The sequence below is a fragment of the Oncorhynchus keta genome, chromosome 34, assembly GCF_023373465.1.
Source record: "Oncorhynchus keta strain PuntledgeMale-10-30-2019 chromosome 34, Oket_V2, whole genome shotgun sequence".
NCBI lineage: Eukaryota > Metazoa > Chordata > Actinopteri > Salmoniformes > Salmonidae > Oncorhynchus > Oncorhynchus keta.
In genome coordinates, this window is record NC_068454.1 from 24,618,616 (window position 1) to 24,638,547 (window position 19,932).

The 19,932-nt window shown below is 43.1% G+C and overlaps 2 protein-coding genes and 3 long non-coding RNA genes across 48 annotated transcripts in view; 2 read left to right on the forward strand and 3 right to left on the reverse strand.

Annotated features, from left to right (window-relative positions):
* The window catches only part of lrch1 (leucine-rich repeats and calponin homology (CH) domain containing 1), a 105,063-nt gene extending 92,277 nt beyond the window's left edge, over positions 1-12,786 (forward strand). For 2 of the 4 annotated variants that reach the window (XM_035749549.2, XM_035749551.2), the window contains 4 exons: positions 1,834-1,943; positions 2,066-2,203; positions 2,319-2,396; positions 4,219-4,509. In XM_035749549.2, the coding sequence (XP_035605442.1) occupies positions 1,834-1,943; positions 2,066-2,203; positions 2,319-2,396; positions 4,219-4,497 (605 nt within the window). In that variant the 3' untranslated portion in view covers positions 4,498-4,509. Of the gene's footprint in view, positions 1-1,833; positions 1,944-2,065; positions 2,204-2,318; positions 2,397-4,218; positions 4,510-9,664 lie in introns of those variants that run through there. The other 2 variants (XM_035749552.2, XR_008090093.1) reach the window with 2 other exon arrangements.
* Positions 5,335-6,696, reverse strand: LOC127915068 (uncharacterized). 37 transcript variants are annotated; one of them, XR_008090121.1, is made up of 6 exons: positions 6,547-6,696; positions 6,263-6,475; positions 5,973-6,114; positions 5,760-5,903; positions 5,545-5,619; positions 5,335-5,473 (listed from the first exon to the last, which is right to left on the reverse strand). It is a non-coding gene; the product is annotated as an uncharacterized LOC127915068 (long non-coding RNA). The 37 variants fall into 37 exon arrangements; XR_008090095.1 differs by having other exon boundaries at positions 5,545-5,690; XR_008090120.1 differs by having other exon boundaries at positions 5,689-5,832; positions 5,902-6,114.
* On the reverse strand, positions 8,218-9,143 carry LOC127915070 (uncharacterized). 2 transcript variants are annotated; one of them, XR_008090134.1, is made up of 3 exons: positions 9,067-9,143; positions 8,699-8,875; positions 8,218-8,651 (listed from the first exon to the last, which is right to left on the reverse strand). It is a non-coding gene; the product is annotated as an uncharacterized LOC127915070 (long non-coding RNA). The 2 variants fall into 2 exon arrangements; XR_008090135.1 differs by lacking the exon at positions 9,067-9,143 and adding an exon at positions 8,965-9,034.
* A 91-nt stretch (positions 12,787-12,877) lies between the features above and the next one.
* LOC118366836 (S-formylglutathione hydrolase-like) lies at positions 12,878-15,033 on the reverse strand. Of its 4 annotated transcripts, XR_004822038.2 has the most exons (6): positions 14,693-15,032; positions 14,445-14,533; positions 14,056-14,169; positions 13,672-13,756; positions 13,373-13,537; positions 12,878-13,233 (listed from the first exon to the last, which is right to left on the reverse strand). XR_004822038.2 is itself a non-coding variant. In XM_035749583.2 (5 exons), exons 1-5 carry the CDS (start codon positions 14,719-14,721, stop codon positions 13,480-13,482), a joined length of 375 nt encoding a protein of 124 aa, XP_035605476.1. In that variant the 5' UTR covers positions 14,722-15,033; the 3' UTR covers positions 12,878-13,479. The 4 variants fall into 4 exon arrangements, 1 of the variants encoding a protein (XP_035605476.1); XR_004822040.2 differs by having other exon boundaries at positions 12,878-13,537; positions 13,672-13,868; positions 14,693-15,033; XR_008090094.1 differs by having other exon boundaries at positions 12,878-13,537; positions 13,672-13,909; positions 14,693-15,033.
* A 4,060-nt stretch (positions 15,034-19,093) lies between these two features.
* On the forward strand, positions 19,094-19,932 carry LOC118366475 (uncharacterized). The gene is made up of 2 exons (XR_004821957.2): positions 19,094-19,294; positions 19,583-19,932. It is a non-coding gene; the product is annotated as an uncharacterized LOC118366475 (long non-coding RNA).

A 19,932-nucleotide genomic window follows, 5' to 3' on the forward strand; every position in this document is an offset into this window, starting at 1 on the left:
ACATCTCATTTGCCCAGACCCCCATGCTCACCCCCCCCATCCCTAGTGCCTGCATTATTGTTTGCCACCTGGACATAAATTGCGCCAATAATTTTTCGGTCGCCCATGCCATTTTTATATTTCGATATTAAATAATGAGATTTTTCCATTGTATTAATGATAGCGAATTGGATTGATTTCAAAAGAATCGTCCAGCCCATTTGTTATCTCACTACACCCCCATATGCTATGCCTTGAAACATGCAGGCAGACGGATTAAAAGTCAGTTCACATTGTAATACTTCTGACAGCCAACTTTCTTCTCCGCCCATAACTTTTGGATTTAATAGCATTCCCAGAAATCATGTATTATTGAGTCATTATTAGTTTTACACTTAAGACATGACTCTGCCATTGTGCTGTAGAATGAATGCATTCCATACATTATAGACTGGATTAAGCATACATTTGAGTTAACTGTAATTTCATTAGTTATGCTCCAACTTTCCCTCCATCTTGTGTCAACATCAGGTATTTTTAAGTCTTGGTTCCAATCGTTCCTATTTGTTTCTATGAGATTGTCAGTGGGATATGGGCTCTGCAAGGTTTTGTATAACTTCCCTATCATAGGAACATCCTTTTATGACTTAAATAAGATTTCCTCAAGGTTGCTCTGATGTCCAAAATATGTCAAATCCAAATGTTATGTGAAAAGTAACATGTCTCTTTCCATTGTTGTATTGTTAAATGTTACTCTTACCTCTTGCTAACCACATTTACAACCTCTAATGATCAACATCCTGTTCTCTTTATGGCGAAAGTGGAGGGTGACCATCGCCCCTCGCTGTTCCCCTCTACCCACTCTGATAGTTATCAGCCAGTCATGCTTCTGGATGGGGCCTGTATGTGTTTATCTCTAACTTCCTTGGATAGCCCCTCAAGGAGCCATTTCCCTGTGAGAGATGATCAGATGGGCCCATGTTATTAAGGCCTAGTGTGAATACTTCAGAAATGCATTCTCCTTCCCTTTTCCCCAAGCATGGGTTGAACTATCCAGTGACTCTTGGGCTCCCTCATGTGGTCTGACTGTGTATCACAAAGCAGAGCTACTGAACATATAGCATTGGTGTGTGTGGTGTGTCAAAGCTGTATATGGTGGCTGTTGCAGGGGAGATTTATGACTAGAATATAGGCCACTGACTGGTTTAGTAAATGATTCAGTCCTACGTTTTAGAATGTGATCATAGGCCATGCCTGTTTTTCACACACACACTCTGATTACATTTCCTCCTCCCACACAGTTTAAAAAACACACACATTTCTCTGTAGCTTTGACTTCCATATTTTGTGCTTACCCAGTTTAAAATACTGATTTGAGATTTGAATAGAATACCAATGAGAGAAGACTTCTGCTTTTAATGTACAGTAAGATAAGAATCTTCAGTTCCTTGAGGGCTTGCTATGCCATCTGTTGGTATGCAGAATTGACTAAGTGGAACGCCTTTAGGAAACTCAATCTTCCACATTCACTCCTCAGTGCAGATGACTGTTTCCATGGCAATGAATGCAGCCCAGAGCCCAGCACTATAGAGTGCATCTGCATTAGTGGATATGAATAAGGGGTTATGCAAGTGTACGGTAACAGTAGCTACTCATCCACTTGTAAGTGAAAGTGTGTTTTTGTCAGTGAATATTGCAGTATGCATTTATGTATGCTACAGTATGTGTGGTTGTATGGGTGTGAAGTGTGGGTGTGAATTACTATATGTACTGTACAATATGTGTAGGTGTTAGTTACTGACTTCCTGTCTAATGGATGGGTGGCTGTTCTCTCCTCCTGCATGTTGGGGGCAGTATTCCTGAGGACCCATAAGAGCCTGGAGTCTGTTGACCCTCAGTTCACCATGAGGAGGAAGATGGAACAGCTGAGAGAAGAGCTGGAGCTGATGGAACAACTCAGAGACGTGAGAGCTTCTCTCTCTTTCTCTCTCGCTTCTGGAAGTTAACTCCCCAGTATTAGCATTATGTCCTCAGTTTGTGTGTGTGTTAAGGTGAGTGGGTTTTTACCCCTCTTGTCTCTCCTCAGAGCATAGAAAGCAGACTGAAGGTGGCTCTTCCTGAAGACCTAGGCTCCTCCCTCATGGACGGGGTGGTGCTATGCCATCTGGCCAATCACATTCGCCCACGCTCCGTGGTCAGCATCCATGTGCCCTCGCCTGCTGTGGTACGTCTTGGGGGTTAATGAGGGGTTAAAGAGGAATAAGTGGGAATGGGTGATTTATTTTTGTTACAGACAATTATAGTCTCCGTTGAGCTCTGCGTTCTGTGTGACCCCGCAGCCCAAACTCAGCATGGCCAAGTGTCGGAGGAACGTAGAGAACTTCCTGGATGCCTGTAGGAAAATGGGCGTTCCTGAGGTGAGACACACTCCCTCCTTTCTGTTAGATAGTGGTACCTCATTGATCCTGAATCAGCCACTATGTTTCAGATTCACTGTTAGTTAGGATTTAACTGAGGTAAACTGATCTTCGATCTGTTAAGAATTTGAATAAAAGCCACAGTGCATCATTGGGTTTGGAATCTAGTTGTGGGAGGGCAGACTGGGGATCAGTGAACACACAGCCTGTATAGAACACAGATACTATACACACTAGTATTGAGGGTCAGAAAGGCTGGGTGCTAGTGCTGGGATGAGACTAGACCATTTGATAAGTCTACAACAAATGTACTTTATACAGTATTACCGTTCTAGGATATGTATTTGATATCGGGACCAAACCACTTTATAATCATTGCCTCAAAACAATCTGCCCAGTCAGAGCACAGAGTTTGATCCCAGAACTGGCACATCTAGCCAATCACCTTCCCATCCTCCTCTACTCCTCCTCCTCTGAGAGAGATGCATTGATGACACAAGCATTAAAGCTGCATTAAAGCTTCATCATCATCATCATCGCACTGGACTATGCTGTCCTCATCGCTTCTCACTACGGCTTTGGGCATCCTCTATACTTTAGAACTTTGACCTGGCTCTTGCTCGGTTCTGATCCCAGCTAGTGCCAAAGGAAAAAAAATAATTTAACAGGAGCTGGTGTGCTGTCATTCCTGCAGAAAAACATGTCAGAAATGTTTGTGTGTGTGTGTGTGTGTGTGTGTGTGTGTGTGTGTGTGTGTGTGTGTGTGTGTGTGTGTGTGTGTGTGTGTGTGTGTGTGTGTGTGTGTGTGTGTGAATCAAATTGACCCTGCTGACTCATTACTGTGTTGATTTCTCCTTTAGTAAATAGTCAGTAATTATAACCACTGTTTCTGTCACCCAGTGGTTACACATACAGTGGTAGTGGGACTCTTACCATGATGTAGTAAGCCCTGCTGTGTCAAAACCTCACACTACAAAAGCTGCCTTTTGTTCACTGTTTGAGTAGCCTGCTGGGACTGTACAGCAGAATGCACAGCAGTACCGATACCAACAGTGAGACTGTTGGCTGCTTCCTTAGACCTCCTGCTGGCTTGCTGTGGCTAGTCTGGTTCTCCTTGTATAACCTGGCCCTAGTCAGCTTGTGATCCTGCTGCTGATTCTACTGCTGCTTGCTGGCTGAAATGTCGCTGTCTCACTGAAACAGGTGCTTTGCGCTGGATTGAAAGCTAATGCAAGCGAAGGTGTAGCTGGCTAACACCACCCACATCCTCATTGCTCCTAACGCTCCACACCCCAGCATGGCCTGCTTTCTGAAAGAGAAAGAGTTCAGTTTTATAAATGTAAGTCACACACTCACCCACACGCTCGCTCTCTCTCTCAAAAAGTAGCCCTGCACGTCGCCCTGGTAACCCACGCCTGCGCAGCCCTGCACATAAATACACCTTGATCTCTGTTCCCACCGGTTAACATCCTGCCTTGTTTCTCTCTGTTCTATTTTCCTGCCGGACCAACCCTCCCTCTTTCTTCTCTTCTTCTACTCTGCATCTCTACCCCTTATTTGTCTTTTCCTGGCATTCCCTTCCCATTTTCTTCCTTCTTCCTATGATATTTTCTGTTCTTCTTCCCTGTCTCATTGTTCTCCTCCACTTCTATCTGACTGGATTTCTCTTCTTCGTGTGCAATATCCATCGATGTTCCTCTGTGACCCCTTTCCTTTTATCCATCTATCATTCTTTCCCCCGTTTTTCATTCTCTCATTCCTTCTTCTCCTTTCATCTTCATTCACCTTGTATGTTTCCTCCTCGTCCTCCTTGGGCCCTCAGTCTTCCCTCTGCTCAGCTTATGACATCATCCAGTGTCACCTGCGGCCGATCCGGGTCACCGTGTGCGCCCTGGTCGCCATGGAGACCCCCACAGAGGGGCGGGACTCAGACAGACAGGGAGAGGTCCCAAACCCAACTCCTGCCCCCGAGGCTTCTACACAGGTGGCCCAGGCTCCGCCTCCAGCATGGCAGCCGTGGGACCTGATTTGCTCGAGCCTGTTACACATGTTCTGTCTTCTCCTGCTGTTTGTGGCCTATAGCTGGACTGAGCTGACGTAACACTACCTGTCAATCTCCTGTCAAAGCCCGCCCTCCTCTCAGCCCTGCCCTCCGCATGTGTCAACACTTCTCCTCCCCAATCCTCCTCTTTTTCTTCAACCTCTTGTTTCTGTGCTCTTCTCCTCTGTCTGATTCTCATACACAGTTGCATTCATGCACAGATTGCAGATGCGCACCATTAAACTCCAATAAATACCGACTCACAACCTCACACACATGCATTCGTATACTGTCCCCACCAATAACGCACATTCCAACTGTTGAAAAGAATCCTGGAGCTTGTACACAAAAGTTACCTGAAGTCTCTCTACAACTCTTTGGCCAATGCGTCAAGTCAAGCCTGTCATGTCAGACTGTTCGTTTTCTTAATGCCCTCCGGGGTCACAAACACGTGGTATGGGGGTCATACACACTGATTCCCCATGTGGTCATACGGTCTCTTGGTTCCATACAGCTTGTCTAGTTTGGGTCCAGTCCAGGTAAGCACAGAGCACTAGTAGAGCTCCTCCATCATGCTGGATCTTGGAGCTTTTTTGTTGCATTGGTCATTCTCTTCAAGACTCCTCAGATACATTATATCGACTGTATTTACACCTGTACGTCTGTTTGAAGGAAATGGCAACGCTCAGTAGTAATGCCATCCATGAGACAACGACACAACAGACAGTGTATAGGTTTGGACCTAATAAACACAGACTAAAATGTCACACGGCACACTGTCACTAAATGAAGTTCAATAATCACATCACTACTGCACCTCTCTACCACTCTATGTTACTCTCGTTCTAATATAGTGTATTTACCCTGGGGTAGTTACATGACTACTGCACCTCTCTACCACTCTACGTTACTCTCGTTCTAATATAGTGTATTTACCCTGGGGTATTTACATGACTACTGCACCTCTCTACCACTCTACGTTACTCTCGTTCTAATATAGTGTATTTACCCTGGGGTAGTTACATGACTACTGCACCTCTACCACTCTACGTTACTCTCATTCTAATATAGTGTATTTACCCTGGGGTATTTACATGACTACTGCACCTCTCTACCACTCTACGTTACTCTCGTTCTAATATAGTGTATTTACCCTGGGGTAGTTACATGACTACTGCACCTCTACCACTCTACGTTACTCTCGTTCTAATATAGTGTATTTACCCTGGGGTAGTTACATGACTACTGCACCTCTACCACTCTACGTTACTCTCGTTCTAATATAGTGTATTTACCCTGGGGTAGTTACATGACTACTGCACCTCTACCACTCTACGTTACTCTCGTTCTAATATAGTGTATTTACCCTGGGGTAGTTACATGACTACTGCACCTCTACCACTCTACGTTACTCTCGTTCTAATATAGTGTATTTACCCTGGGGTAGTTACATGACTACTGCACCTCTACCACTCTACGTTACTCTCGTTCTAATATAGTGTATTTACCCTGGGGTAGTTACATGACTACTGCACCTCTACCACTCTACGTTACTCTCGTTCTAATATAGTGTATTTACCCTGGGGTAGTTACATGACTACTGCACCTCTACCACTCTACGTTACTCTCGTTCTAATATAGTGTATTTACCCTGGGGTAGTTACATGACTACTGCACCTCTACCACTCTACGTTACTCTCGTTCTAATATAGTGTATTTACCCTGGGGTATTTACATGACTACTGCTACTGCACCTCTACCACTCTACGTTACTCTCGTTCTAATATAGTGTATTTACCCTGGGGTATTTACATGACTACTGCACCTCTACCACTCTACGTTACTCTCGTTCTAATATAGTGTATTTACCCTGGGGTAGTTACATGACTACTGCACCTCTACCACTCTACGTTACTCTCGTTCTAATATAGTGTATTTACCCTGGGGTAGTTACATGACTACTGCACCTCTACCACTCTACGTTACTCTCGTTCTAATATAGTGTATTTACCCTGGGGTAGTTACATGACTACTGCACCTCTACCACTCTACGTTACTCTCGTTCTAATATAGTGTATTTACCCTGGGGTATTTACATGACTACTGCACCTCTACCACTCTACGTTACTCTCGTTCTAATATAGTGTATTTACCCTGGGGTAGTTACATGACTACTGCACCTCTACCACTCTACGTTACTCTCGTTCTAATATAGTGTATTTACCCTGGGGTAGTTACATGACTACTGCACCTCTACCACTCTACGTTACTCTCGTTCTAATATAGTGTATTTACCCTGGGGTATTTACATGACTACGGTTCAGTATCTATACTTTTTGGCCCAACCGTTGTACTATTCTGTCTATTCTGTCAGGCCATATATTACGTTTCTTATTTTAAAGCCAAGAGGGTACATTGGATGGAAGTTTTGAAGTTTTATTTTACCCAACTTTCTTACTCCCAAGCACCTAGACTGAATACAAGGTGTGAAAAGATCCATCATTTCTAAACATACAAACCATTTGCATATGCAACATTACAGAACGGACTAATCTGGAGGTCTTATGTTGAAGGGCTAGTGAATATGATATGTGTTCAGTAATATGTGAACTGTACTAGAAGCTCATTCCTTTAAATGAGAACTTTGATACTTTGAGGCCAGCAGTGCTGCTACTGTCCATTGATTGATGTATGTCTGTAGTTGAATTTAAAGCAATGAGGGTTAACTTTCTTTTCTGACTTAATTTAAAAGCCATGGATGTAGTGTCCACAATTTCCCCCAAACTGTCCATCCGTTTCTATCCATATTTTCCTTTTAACTCTGTTAACTTATTCACTGTTGTCATGTCAACCTTGCCAGCGACTATGTTGGAGTGCAATTGGTTCGCCATTACTGTATACTATTAGTTGGCTGTGTTTTAACTCATAGTCAGTGCTGATTTTTGAAGGACCTTGAGGCTTTTTCTGACTTGTATATCTGATGGTGTGAATGGAACTGGTAATAAATGTACAGTTTGGGGTTATTCTTTTCGGTCTCTGTGTTGCTGTTCTCTGAAGGAGGCTGATGAATGAAGTGCTGTTTCTTCATATAGGTTATTCAGCATACTACCACATACACCTGTACTGTCTGTATGTTCATCACCATAGTTGCATTGGAGGTGTCTTTTTGATTGACTTGTTTTTTTCTGCCTCCTCGTCTCTCTTTCTGTCCCACTCACTATCTCCGCTCCCTCCTCCCCCGACTCTTGCTCCCTCCTCCCCCCACTCTCGCTCCCTCCTCCCCCCACTCTCTTTCTGTCCCACTCACTATCTCCGCTCCCTCCTCCCCCGACTCTCGCTCCCTCCTCCCCCCACTCTCTTTCTGTCCCACTCACTATCTCCGCTCCCTCCTCCCCCGACTCTCGCTCCCTCCTCCCCCCACTCTCTTTCTGTCCCACTCACTATCTCCGCTCCCTCCTCCCCCGACTCTCGCTCCCTCCTCCCCCCACTCTCTTTCTGTCCCACTCACTATCTCCGCCCCCTCCTCCCCGACTCTCTCGCTCTCTCGCTCTTTCTGTCCCACTCACTATCTCCGCTCCCTCCTCCCCCACTCTCTCGCTCTTTCTGTCCCACTCACTATCTCCGCTCCCTCCTCCCCCGACTCTCGCTCCCTCCTCCCCCACTCTCTTGCTCTTTCTGTCCCACTCACTATCTCCGCTCCCTCCTCCCCCCACTCTCTCGCTCTCTCTCTCTTTCTGTCCCACTCTTTTTTGACTATCTCCGCTCCCTCCTCCCCGCTCTTTCTGTCCCACTCACTATCTCCGCTCCCTCCTCCCCCGACTCTCGCTCCCTCCTCCCCCCACTCTCTCTCTCTCTCTCGCTCTTTCTGTCCCACTCACTATCTCCGCTCCCTCCTCCCCCGACTCTCGCTCCCTCCTCCCCCCACTCTCTCGCTCTCTCGCTCTTTCTGTCCCACTCACTATCTCCGCTCCCTCCTCCCCCGACTCTCGCTCCCTTCTCCTCCCACTCTCTCGCTCTCTCGCTCTTTCTGTCCTACTCACTATCTCCGCTCCCTCCTCCCCCCACTCTCTCGCTCTCTCGCTCTTTCTGTCCCACTCACTATCTCCGCTCCCTCCTCCCCCCACTCTCTTTCTGTCCCACTCACTATCTCCGCTCCCTCCTCCCCCCACTCTCTTTCTGTCCCACTCACTATCTCCGCTCCCTCCTCCCCCACTCTCTTTCTGTCCCACTCACTATCTCCGCTCCCTCCTCCCCTCCCCACTCTCTTTCTGTCCCACTCACTATCTCCGCTCCCTCCTCCCCCCACTCTCTTTCTGTCCCACTCACTATCTCCGCTCCCTCCTCCCCACTCTCTTTCTGTCCCACTCACTATCTCTGCTCCCTCCTCCCCCACTCTCTTTCTGTCCCACTCACTATCTCCGCTCCCTCCTCCCCCCCACTCTCTTTCTGTCCCCTCACTATCTCTGCTCCCTCCTCCCCCACTCTCTTTCTGTCCCACTCACTATCTCCGCTCCCTCCTCCCCCCACTCTCTTTCTGTCCCACTCACTATCTCCGCTCCCTCCTCCCCCACTCTCTCGCTCTCTCGCTCTTTCTGTCCCACTCACTATCTCCCCTCCCTCCTCCCCCACTCTCTTTCTGTCCCACTCACTATCTCCGCTCCCTCCTCCCCCACTCTCTTTCTGTCCCACTCACTATCTCCGCTCCCTCCTCCCCCACTCTCTCGCTCTCTCGCTCTTTCTGTCCCACTCACTATCTCCGCTCCCTCCTCCCCCCACTCTCTCGCTCTCTCGCTCTTTCTGTCCCACTCACTATCTCTGCTCCCTCCTCCCCCGACTCTCGCTCCCTCCTCCCCCCACTCTCTCGCTCTCTCGTTCTTTCTGTCCCACTCACTATCTCCGCTCCCTCCTCCCCCCGACTCTCGCTCCCTCCTCCCCCACTCTCTCGCTCTCTCGCTCTTTCTGTCCCACTCACTATCTCCGCTCCCTCCTCCCCCGACTCTCGCTCCCTCCTCCCCCCACTCTCTCTCTCTCTTTCGCTCTTTCTGTCCCACTCACTATCTCCGCTCCCTCCTCCCCCGACTCTCGCTCCCTCCTCCCCCCACTCTCTCTCTCTCTTTCGCTCTTTCTGTCCCACTCACTATCTCCGCTCCCTCCTCCCCCGACTCTCGCTCCCTTCTCCTCCCACTCTCTCGCTCTCTCGCTCTTTCTGTGTGTGGAACCTCGACAGGATAAGCTGTGTTTGCCTCATCACATACTAGAGGAGAAGGGTATGATCAAGGTGAGCGTGACGGTCCAGGCGCTGGTGGATGAGACCTCAACCAAGCATGCTCTCTTCACGTGAGAGGGAAGGAGACCAACATATAGACAGACACACACCACTTAGTCTGGGGTTCATTTAGTCAAAGTGATGAACACCGTTGCCATTGTACCTCCTGAAATAGCCTTTTCCAAGGGGCTGTAGCTTGTATCAGTCTTCCTTTCGTGATTCTTACAACCATGGTTTCAAGTTATAATGTGATGCATGGGGTGCCCGAAAACACAGTAGTGGGCTGTACTAATGTGGATATTCGAAGCTGACAGAGGTGTCCACATGGATGGTTTTTAATTATTACAGGAGTGCCCTGGTTTGTTATGGGAGCCTCCAGTACCCTTGGACATTCCTGTAGCTTGAACCCTGCCTACAACAACTTATAGCATGCTGCACTGTGTATGATTGACTATGCATTTCATGGGCTGTCAGTTTCTACCCCTCTATTTCTAAGGCCAGGTATTATCACCCTCACTCATTTCAGACTAGACACCTAACACTCCAACATAGCGGTCACTCTGCTACAGCTTCCCTATTTAAAGATGTTTATAATAAATATGGCCACGTGGTTGAGAGTTGTATCCATTGAAAATAATCCCCCAAATATTTTCTCTAATAGCTAATATATTTTAGGTATAGTTCTGTATACTGTATGTTTTACTTTGAATTTGTCTCTCACCTCGTCTGTAGAGGTTGAAATGTTGTCCTAAGATTGTGGGAACCTGGTGTTTATGAATTGGAATCTGTGGGTATGTAACTCAGGGAGGAGGTTGTAGGCTTACTACACTGTTATGATCCATTCCCTAGACTGCTTATTTGTCAATGGTATTACTTGCGTGTGGTGTGTGTGTGACTGCATGCGTGAGAGACAGAAGAAAAGCGTTAGATGGAATGAAAAAGAGCAAATGAATGGGTTTGTATGTCCTAGTACATTCTATACTGCTAAATAGCCTTGAAGTGTCTGGTGATGCTGACCATGTCAGGTGGTCATGTAGGACCAGCAAAGTAACTGAAATGCATTCACTGATTTAGAGACACTGTTGGCAGCATCTGAAGAGTAGTGCTTGAGTGCCCAATATCCTACTACTACACAAACAGCAGAACACTCCAATATAAGCATACTAGGTGTGTGTGTGAGTGGTGTTTTTTTTTATTGTACAGATATAATGCATTTTCTACAGCTTGGTATCCAAAGCTTAAGCTTAGCAGTAAAATCAAACACAATGTTTCACTGGATAGATTTGACAGTTGCCAAAACAACTAAACAGTTTTTTTTCAGAGCCACTTATGATCTAATGTCTTTAGTATGGTAATATCTTTTTTATGAGAAGTGGTAATGTGATGATGGTTTGTGCAAGTGGATTTCGTATTTAGAAAGTATTTCTAACTTTATTAATAGTATTTCTTTTAAATATTTTAGTTAAACTAACAGTCACTGCCATACATAAACAGCCACACTTCTCAGGCAAAGTGACCAATCTCTTAAAATCAGGATCTGGAGTGATCTTGTTAACATAGCTATAATGCAAAGTAATCATATTTACAACAGTACGACAATTCATGTACAGCTAACTGCCAAAACCGCTTCAATACACTTAATGTGCCTTGGCTGGAACTCTTGGAGGGATGCAATGCCATTCTTCCACAATTTGGTGTTTTGTTGATGGTGGTGGAAAATGTTGTCTCAGTCGCCTCTCCAGGATCTCCCAGAAGTGTTCAATTGAGTTGAGATCTGGTGACTGACACACGCACACACACACTTAAAATGATGGGCAACTGGGAATTTTTCTACATACATGACCCTAAGCAGGATGAGATGTCTTAATTGCTTAATTAACTCAGGAATCACACCTGTGTCGAAGCACCTGCTTTCAATATACTTTGTATCCCTCATTTACTCACGTGTTTCCTTTATTTTATCAATTACCTGTATATATTGTAGCTTATATTTAAAATAATTCACAATGCATAAAAAATACTCAAAGTAATTGCCTTTCCACTTAGCTAAATATAACTACTAACGGGTAAAAATACCAGTAACCCCTTCTCCCAGTTCTAACGTTTTCTTCAATATTTTTATGATCGACCAGAGAGATGTGGAGACTGAAGGGAAATGTGACAGGGATATTTGTTAAGAGAACGTTGCTGTGTAGTTTGTTTCACTTTTAGTCATTATGGAGGTTTGGGCCATGCGCTGCAAACCTTTTTAGAAACTTAACGAGAGGACTTTACATGAAAAGAGATCATTACTTTACTATTAATTGATTAGTCATTCAATCCTTTTGACCTTTTGGGAGGTTGATATTTATTGTCATGAATCTTGCCCTGGAGACAGAATTAAGGATTTATGCTAGATGGGCCAGCTGCAAAGTCAAAGTTGGCTATATTGAAAAAATTCAGAGGTTTTTAAATGTATGGTTGGGCATTAGGGTTAGCAGTGTAGTTATGGTTCGAATCTGATATGACTTTGTGGCTGTGCCAGCTAGTGACCTCTCTGCAGAGCTGCCTGCAGGGCAAGATTCATTACAATAAATGCCAACCTGCCTTTGGGAGTGGCTGTGTGGCTGCCTACAGGCCTGAAATGATCTGCACTTTAATAATAAAAATAAGTATTTATAGTTGTTTGTTTTGGCAACTAACAAATCTGAGCTCCATTTTGATTTAGAAATGTGTGTATGGCATAATATGAAATGAATTTGAACTATATCATTGTGAGAAATGTTATAACCACAGTGTAACTGTTGACTGCTGAGTGTTGAGCAGTTGTTTTCTACCTTTCTCTGTACATAGTCCTGAAAGCTTGTACTCAGTTTTGAACTTATGATTGGGAGGACATTTATTTTAAAGTGATGGTTTTTTTGTATGTTTTTTTTGCATTTTGATGTACCATATACAATTTTGTACCTTTTGTCAAATTGGTGTATTTGTTGTACAGCAATTTGGATTTGATTGCATGAAACACCCCTTTAACGTCACCCTAACTGCTGTGAATACTGTATATATTTCTCATCACTTTGAGTAAAGACCTTATCTGAAAAAAACAGTCTTATGTTTGGTCTTTAGTCCACATGTGTTTTGTATTGGTCTAAGATGTCAGTGTGTGAGCCTAAGGTCATAAGATGGAAACAAATGTAATCAAAAGGAGTAACATTTATTTTTTTATCCAGTTGGAGTGACCATGTGGGTGGCAAGCAAGCTCCTCTTAACAAACATCCTGCTCTCACTATTGTCTTTTTCTCAGCTTGACTCAACACAGCAGGTGTGTTCATTTCAGCTCACCAGGCGTATCAGGTTAATGTCAGTTCACCAGGCACCTACGTCTCTCTGTATGGGACAGGTGCATAGTAGCAGGTGCACAGTTGGGAGGAGAAGGCATAGAGGAGAACGCCTGGTTGGGTTCTGGTCCAGCAGTCATGGTCTAAAGCGTTGAGGAACTTGGCATGGTGCTTAATGTGGTCATTGATGAAGAAGTAGCTATGGTCGTAGCCCTGAAGGTGACACGGATATTACAATAACACTTCATCTGGTACAATACACAATAATTCAAATTCCAAACTAAAGTACAGCACATTAAATTGTTAAATATCAAACAGTTGCTGTAGTTGGCCACTGGGTGGAAGCACTGACCGGCTGCAGCCTGAACACCACAGGGATCTTCACTGAGCAGGAGGCGATCAGGTTGTCAGGAAGCAAATGACCTGCCGACAGGAACTAGTCATCACTGCCCTGGTCGATCAGGATGTCCAGCTGAGGGCCGGAGTAGGACGCTGCAAGCACCGTGACATCATACGCCTGGAGAGCGGGATGATTCCATGTATTGGTCTGGAATTCTATTCCGCCAGCAGGGATCTCTAGTTGGTGTTTAGTGTGAATTGATCCCTTTGATTTCTTCAACCCCCCCCCACCCTCCCACCCCCATACTATACCTCCCAGGCTTTCTTGTCTTTTCCCAGGTACCCATTGAAGGCCTTCTGGCTGGGGTTGCAGATGGTGGCAAACAAGAGACACAGACTGTAGAGAGGGGTGGGGGCTTCATTCACATGTGTATATTACATAATGACTATATCATGAGTCAAAGACTGTGACTTGCCATGCCTTGTATTTTCCAGGCTTCGTCAGGGCTCTGTGCCCCCCCCATGGAGTGGACAGAAATAGACATATTCTCTTGGTCAGTGGAGAAGTTAGCATTGATCAAATGAGAGTTGAGAGAAGAAGAAAAAGAACAAAGAGACCGGGGGAGAGTTGTATCAGGGGACAGCAGTATCAGGGGATTCACAATAGTAAATGCTGTTATCATGTGACCCACACACCTCTGACGTAGGCGTACATGCGGTAGTTGCTCTTCCAGGACTCCTGGGTGGCGTTGACATAGAAACCTGTGCCAAAGTCCCAGCTCTCATCTTTACCCTCGATGTTACAACCACCTGAACACCACAGAAAGAGAGGAAACAAGTGAGGGTGGGAGTGATAAGTGTGTGCGGTTGGTCGTAAGTGGGCTGGTGTCTGGTGCAACAATGATGGTTCCATGCTCAGAAGCTGCCTGCTGACTGCCAGCATTGGTGATGAAGTTCTGCTCCATGCAAGTCAATCCCGTTTAGTACAGACACATTAACATTCTCAGAGTCAAATCCATAGAGATATTGTGTGTTTATCTGCAGATGGTAGTTCATCATACATTATGTTAGTTTGTAGAACTCACCTGAGAGCCAGTACAAGACAGGACACTTCCCATTCTCAGTCTTTGGAGGCAGGTAGATGGCTAAATTAATTTGACACTTGAGCTCAGTGCTGGACAAAGACATGCATTATGTTACATTTATGACTAGTTTTCCACCAAAGGTGGATTCGAAATCAATGGTATATAATATATAAAACGAAATTAATTCAAAAACTGCAGTGTGCTGCATTGATGTATTACAAATGTGGCTATAGTCACGTGAGATTTACCTTCTGGTAGCCACTTGAGTGAGGGCCATAGTTCAGTTACCTTTGACAAGCCCACGTAAGAAAGTGTTACATAATTATTGGAATTCTTTAAAAAATCTTGCTGCAAAAGTTTTGATTAAAATATAACATTGCATTTTTTTTTAACTACTACTAGACTGTTATGCATATGCTAAGAAATGAAAGTCGCGGTTCATAGTCCACAACTGCATAGAAAATTAGAATAGAAAATGGTTCGAATGTCATTGGACAGCCAGGGCAGAGAACTCGACAAAGAAGGGTCCAACCAAGGAGAGGGTCCCAAAACAACACGAGCGAGATACCAGCCACATGAAGACTTCCGGTTTTCGGACTTTGCTTTCAAAATAAAGGTTTGTGATAAAACGCTATACGAAATAAATATGTTTTTGAGCTTTGCAATCAATGCATGTTAAAATTCTGTAAACATGTTTTTTTTAAATGAACAATTATAAATGCAATGGGTAAAATCTAAACTAAACTACTAAATATAAACTACTTTAAGATAAATAAGAAAAAGCCTATATGGCGGAGCACATTGAGAAATGGTTGGAGCTTAAGTAAATTAATGTAAAGAACATAATATACAATTAATTATTTTGATTGTATGAGTCTTGTTTATTTATTGGTGCTATTGTTCAAGGATTCAATTTTGAAATGTAATGTTTAAGAAAAGTGTTACTGTATTTTTGTTGTATTGCACAAACGAATTGCACTGTACAGGAAAAAATATAGTATTGTGTCTATAAAACCAGGGTCCAGTCTACTCACTAGGGTCCCTAGAATACAGATCAGATGTGTTTGAACAAAAAGCTAAGTAATAGGAAGTGTTGCAGGACTTTTAATGTGGTCAAACAGCTTAAAATTGGGTGCCTGGACTCTGTACAAATATAACACTGTATAGGAAAACTGATCATTTGTGCCGATGTAAAAGTGGGGTGGGTCGTACTCAGAATCTATATATGGTGTTAATTTGAGTGTTGCTGGCTTTCACTCCGCCCATTACATGGGCCACAATGCAAATCACTGCATATGCATTACATATGGGCTTATAGAGAGATAAATATGATTTGTGCCGATGTAAAAGTGGGTAGGGGAGTACGCAGTAGGCTCTGTACAATCTATATATGGTCTCATTTCACGAGGTTCTGATAAATGGAGTGTTTCTGGACTTTTACTGTGGCTAAACAGCTTAAAATGGGGTGCGTGGACAATACGGTACAAATATAGCACTGTACAGGAAAAAATATTATTTGTGCCGATGTTTCATTCTCAAGTTTTTCTTTCAGTAATTGCAGTGAATTGATTTAATCAGAATCCAAAAAGTTATTTATTTGTGCGTTGTTCAGATTTTATGTTTCTGAACACTGATGTATCTAGTCCAATGTCAGTTCTGTTCTGAGCGGCCAAACATCGGAGGTCGGCGTTGGCTATTAATTCCCTGTGCACCTTATATGCGGCAGTATTATGTAATGGCAATGCAAGTTGGTCCATCTCTGGAGCTCGAAATAGACTTTATATACCATCTTCATCTGAATGTATGATATCGCCTGAATGAGACATGGAAATCTAGTGCATTCGCAGTGTCCAGAATAACTCATTTTATCTTGCATGAAGAATGGAAACAGTATCCATTTATTTTAAGATACGTCTTTTTATATCCTTTTCTGAGCCACTGAAAATTGATATGGAAAATGCACTACCCAGTAAGGATTGGAATCTTTAATCTTTCCTGCAAATAGGCTTACCCATTAAAGCTTTTTGAAATACCTACCACTTCAACGTTTGCCTCATCTGACAAAGCACATTTCAATGTATCCTCGCTTATTTCAGTGTATCCTCGCTTATTTCAGTGTATCCTCGCTTATTTCAGTGTATCCTCACTTATTTCAGTGTATCCTCACTTATTTCAGTGTATCCTCGCTTATTTCAGTGTATCCTCGCTTATTTCAGTGTATCCTCACTTATTTCAGTGTATCCTCACTTATTTCAGTGTATCCTCACTTATTTCAGTGTATCCTCACTTATTTCAATGTATCCTCGCTTATTTCATTGTATCCTCGCTTATTTCAGTGTATCCTCGCTTATTTCATTGTATCCTCGCTTATTTCAGTGTATCCTCACTTATTTCAATGTATCCTCGCTTATTTCATTGTATCCTCGCTTATTTCAGTGTATCCTCGCTTATTTCAGTGTATCCTCGCTTATTTCAGTGTATCCTCGCTTATTTCAGTGTATCCTCGCTTATTTCAGTGTATCCTCGATTATTTCAGTGTATCCTCACTTATTTTAGTGTATCCTCGCTTATTTCAGTGTATCCTCGCTTATTTCAGTGTATCCTCGCTTATTTCAGTGTATCCTCGCTTATTTCAGTGTATCTTCGCTTATTTCAGTGTATCCTCGCTTATTTCAGTGTATTCTCGCTTATTTCAGTGTATCTCGCTTATTTCAGTGTATCCTCGCTTATTTCAGTGTATCCTCACTTATTTCAGTGTATCCTCACGTATTTCAGTGTATCCTCACTTATTTCAATGTATCCTCGCTTATTTCAATGTATCCTCGCTTATTTCAGTGTACTTATTTCAGTGTATCCTCGCTTATTTCATTGTATCTCGCTTATTTCAGTGTATCCTCACTTATTTCAATGTATCCTCGCTTATTTCATTGTATTCCATTTCAATGTTTCAGTGTATCCTCGCTTATTTCAGTGTATCCTCGATTATTTCAGTGTATCCTCGATTATTTCAGTGTATCCTCACTTATTTTAGTGTATCCTCGCTTATTTCAGTGTATCCTCGCTTATTTCAGTGTATCCTCGCTTATTTCAGTGTATCTTCGCTTATTTCAGTGTATCCTCGCTTATTTCAGTGTATTCTCGCTTATTTCAGTGTATGCTGCTCATCCGGCTCAGTTGTCAGAGTTTACGATTTCCTCATCTGATAAACTTCTTACACAACTTTGTCTCGAAGTGCTAGTTTCATTCCAAATGTTTGGGGAATTAAAACGACCACTTTTACATCTGCACCACTGACACTTCCTCATACAAACTCTTGGCCACATCAGGATGAATGTAGCAGTTTCTTTATCCTCAAAAGTGTATACATTTTGCATATTAAGTTTTGCAGTCTGAGGGTCTTCTCTGAGCAGTTGACATTTCCTCATTTAAACTCTCCACGGGCAATAGGTTTAGAACCTGAGCCTCATTTAAACTCTCCACGGGCAATAGGTTTAGAACCTGAGCCTCATTTAAACTCTCCACGGGCAGGCAATAGGTTTAGAACCTGAGCCTCATTTAAACTCTCCACGGGCAGGCAATAGGTTTAGAACCTGAGCCTCATTTAAACTCTCCACGGGCAGGCAATAGGTTTAGAACCTGAGCCTCATTTAAACTCTCCACGGGCAGGCAATAGGTTTAGAACCTGAGCCTCATTTAAACTCTCTACGGGCAATAGGTTTAGAACCTGAGCCTCATTTAAACTCTCCACAGGCAATAGGTTTAGAACCTGAGCCTAATTTACATGATCTGTTTGTACCGTTTTGTTTAATTTCACCTTGTTGTCACTAGCAATATAATGTATAAATGTGTCACAGTCGTGTAGATATCGTGTAGATATGACAGTCTGTCTTTGAAGAAGTTGGCTTCTCAACTCTCCCTGTTTCTCTCCCTGTTAATAATCGGTATTTAGCACAAGGCACGTACATGAAAGTCGTGTATGGAATGGAATTTTATTTCCAACTGAATTTGTTTCCAACTGATATTCAACAGAAAAACAGTAAATTAATGTATTGTTTTGGAATTAATATAACATGCAGGATTAAATGTAGGCATGACAAGAGATGGAACATTTTGGTTAGTAGAACCCCAACTGAGTATTTTCCACCCCAGTTTATTTGCAATTATTAAAATATTGCATCACATTAATATGCTTTTGGGTCACATATTTGCCATGTATTTGGAGATAGGCTGACAGTGACAACTCTAAAAGTGTAGCTGTCCATGGTGCAAATGTCAACATAACATTTCCTATGACCTGTTTTGTATTGTAGGGATTATAGTGAGTAGACTGGACACACAATTATGGACACACAATCTATTGTTTTCCCTGTACAGTACTATATTTGTAACATTTAGTGTCCAGACAACCCACTTTAAGCTGTTTGACCACAGTAAAAGTCCAGAAACCCATGACATGACACAATATATACATTCTACAGACCCTACTGGGTATTCCCTACAATACTTTTACTGTGGCACTAATAGTTTTTGCTCTATATGCCAATATGATTCCATATTCAGTGATTCGCATTGTGGCCATTTATTTGACCTTGGAACATGTTTTAAAACCCAAATTGACTCAACGTTAATGTGTAGACAATTAGAAATGCACGTTTTTGACACGTTTCCACTGTTACGTGGGGGACTTTTATTTTGAATGTTTCTGAAATTCCTTGACCCGGAAGTACTTTTCTTTTAGCGTTGCTGACGATACGCTGATCAATACAGTCAACGCTCTAGGTAGCCAACTTGAACAATAACATCTGCAAAAAGCACCAACTTGAATGCATGCAGCCTCTGGAAAGCGCTAGGTAAACTCACGGGGCAAAAAGTCTTAAAAGGATGAGCATGCAGCTACTGTAAATTACAGACAGAACGTGCAACATCGCATAGGTTTATGTATAGCTGTCTGGCTTATTCTCGCCATTCCTATCCTACAAGCAAGCTGCAATTTTGCATGTTCCCGTAACTTGTACTTTGTGATTATAGCTAGATACATTTCAAATAATGATATATGATGTACACTGACATACATTGTTTAAATTATGACTGAAGGGAATAACCTCACTTTGGCTACTTCCCCACTGTTTTGGTTCCAGAGTCCATCGTGTGGTTAATGTAAGACGTCATGAGGACGCAGCCCCTTCCATCTCCATTCTACAAGTATATGATGACAAGCCACCGAAGGGTGGCGCTGTAGTCAAAGAAATGTTGAGAGGCCCCTGAGTAAACTGTAAAACTATTGCTGTCTCCCTATTGAAAAAATGTAATTTAAAAATGTATGACTTTAAAAAGGAAACAAATAGTAGCATGATCTATTCTCTGTTCATCAGAGTCTGTCTGCCTTACTAATTATTATGTATTATTCATAGAAATATGTTTTACTTGTCTGATTCACTTCCTTTAATTAAACCATTAAACTAAAATCATGTACTACCAGATAGCAATT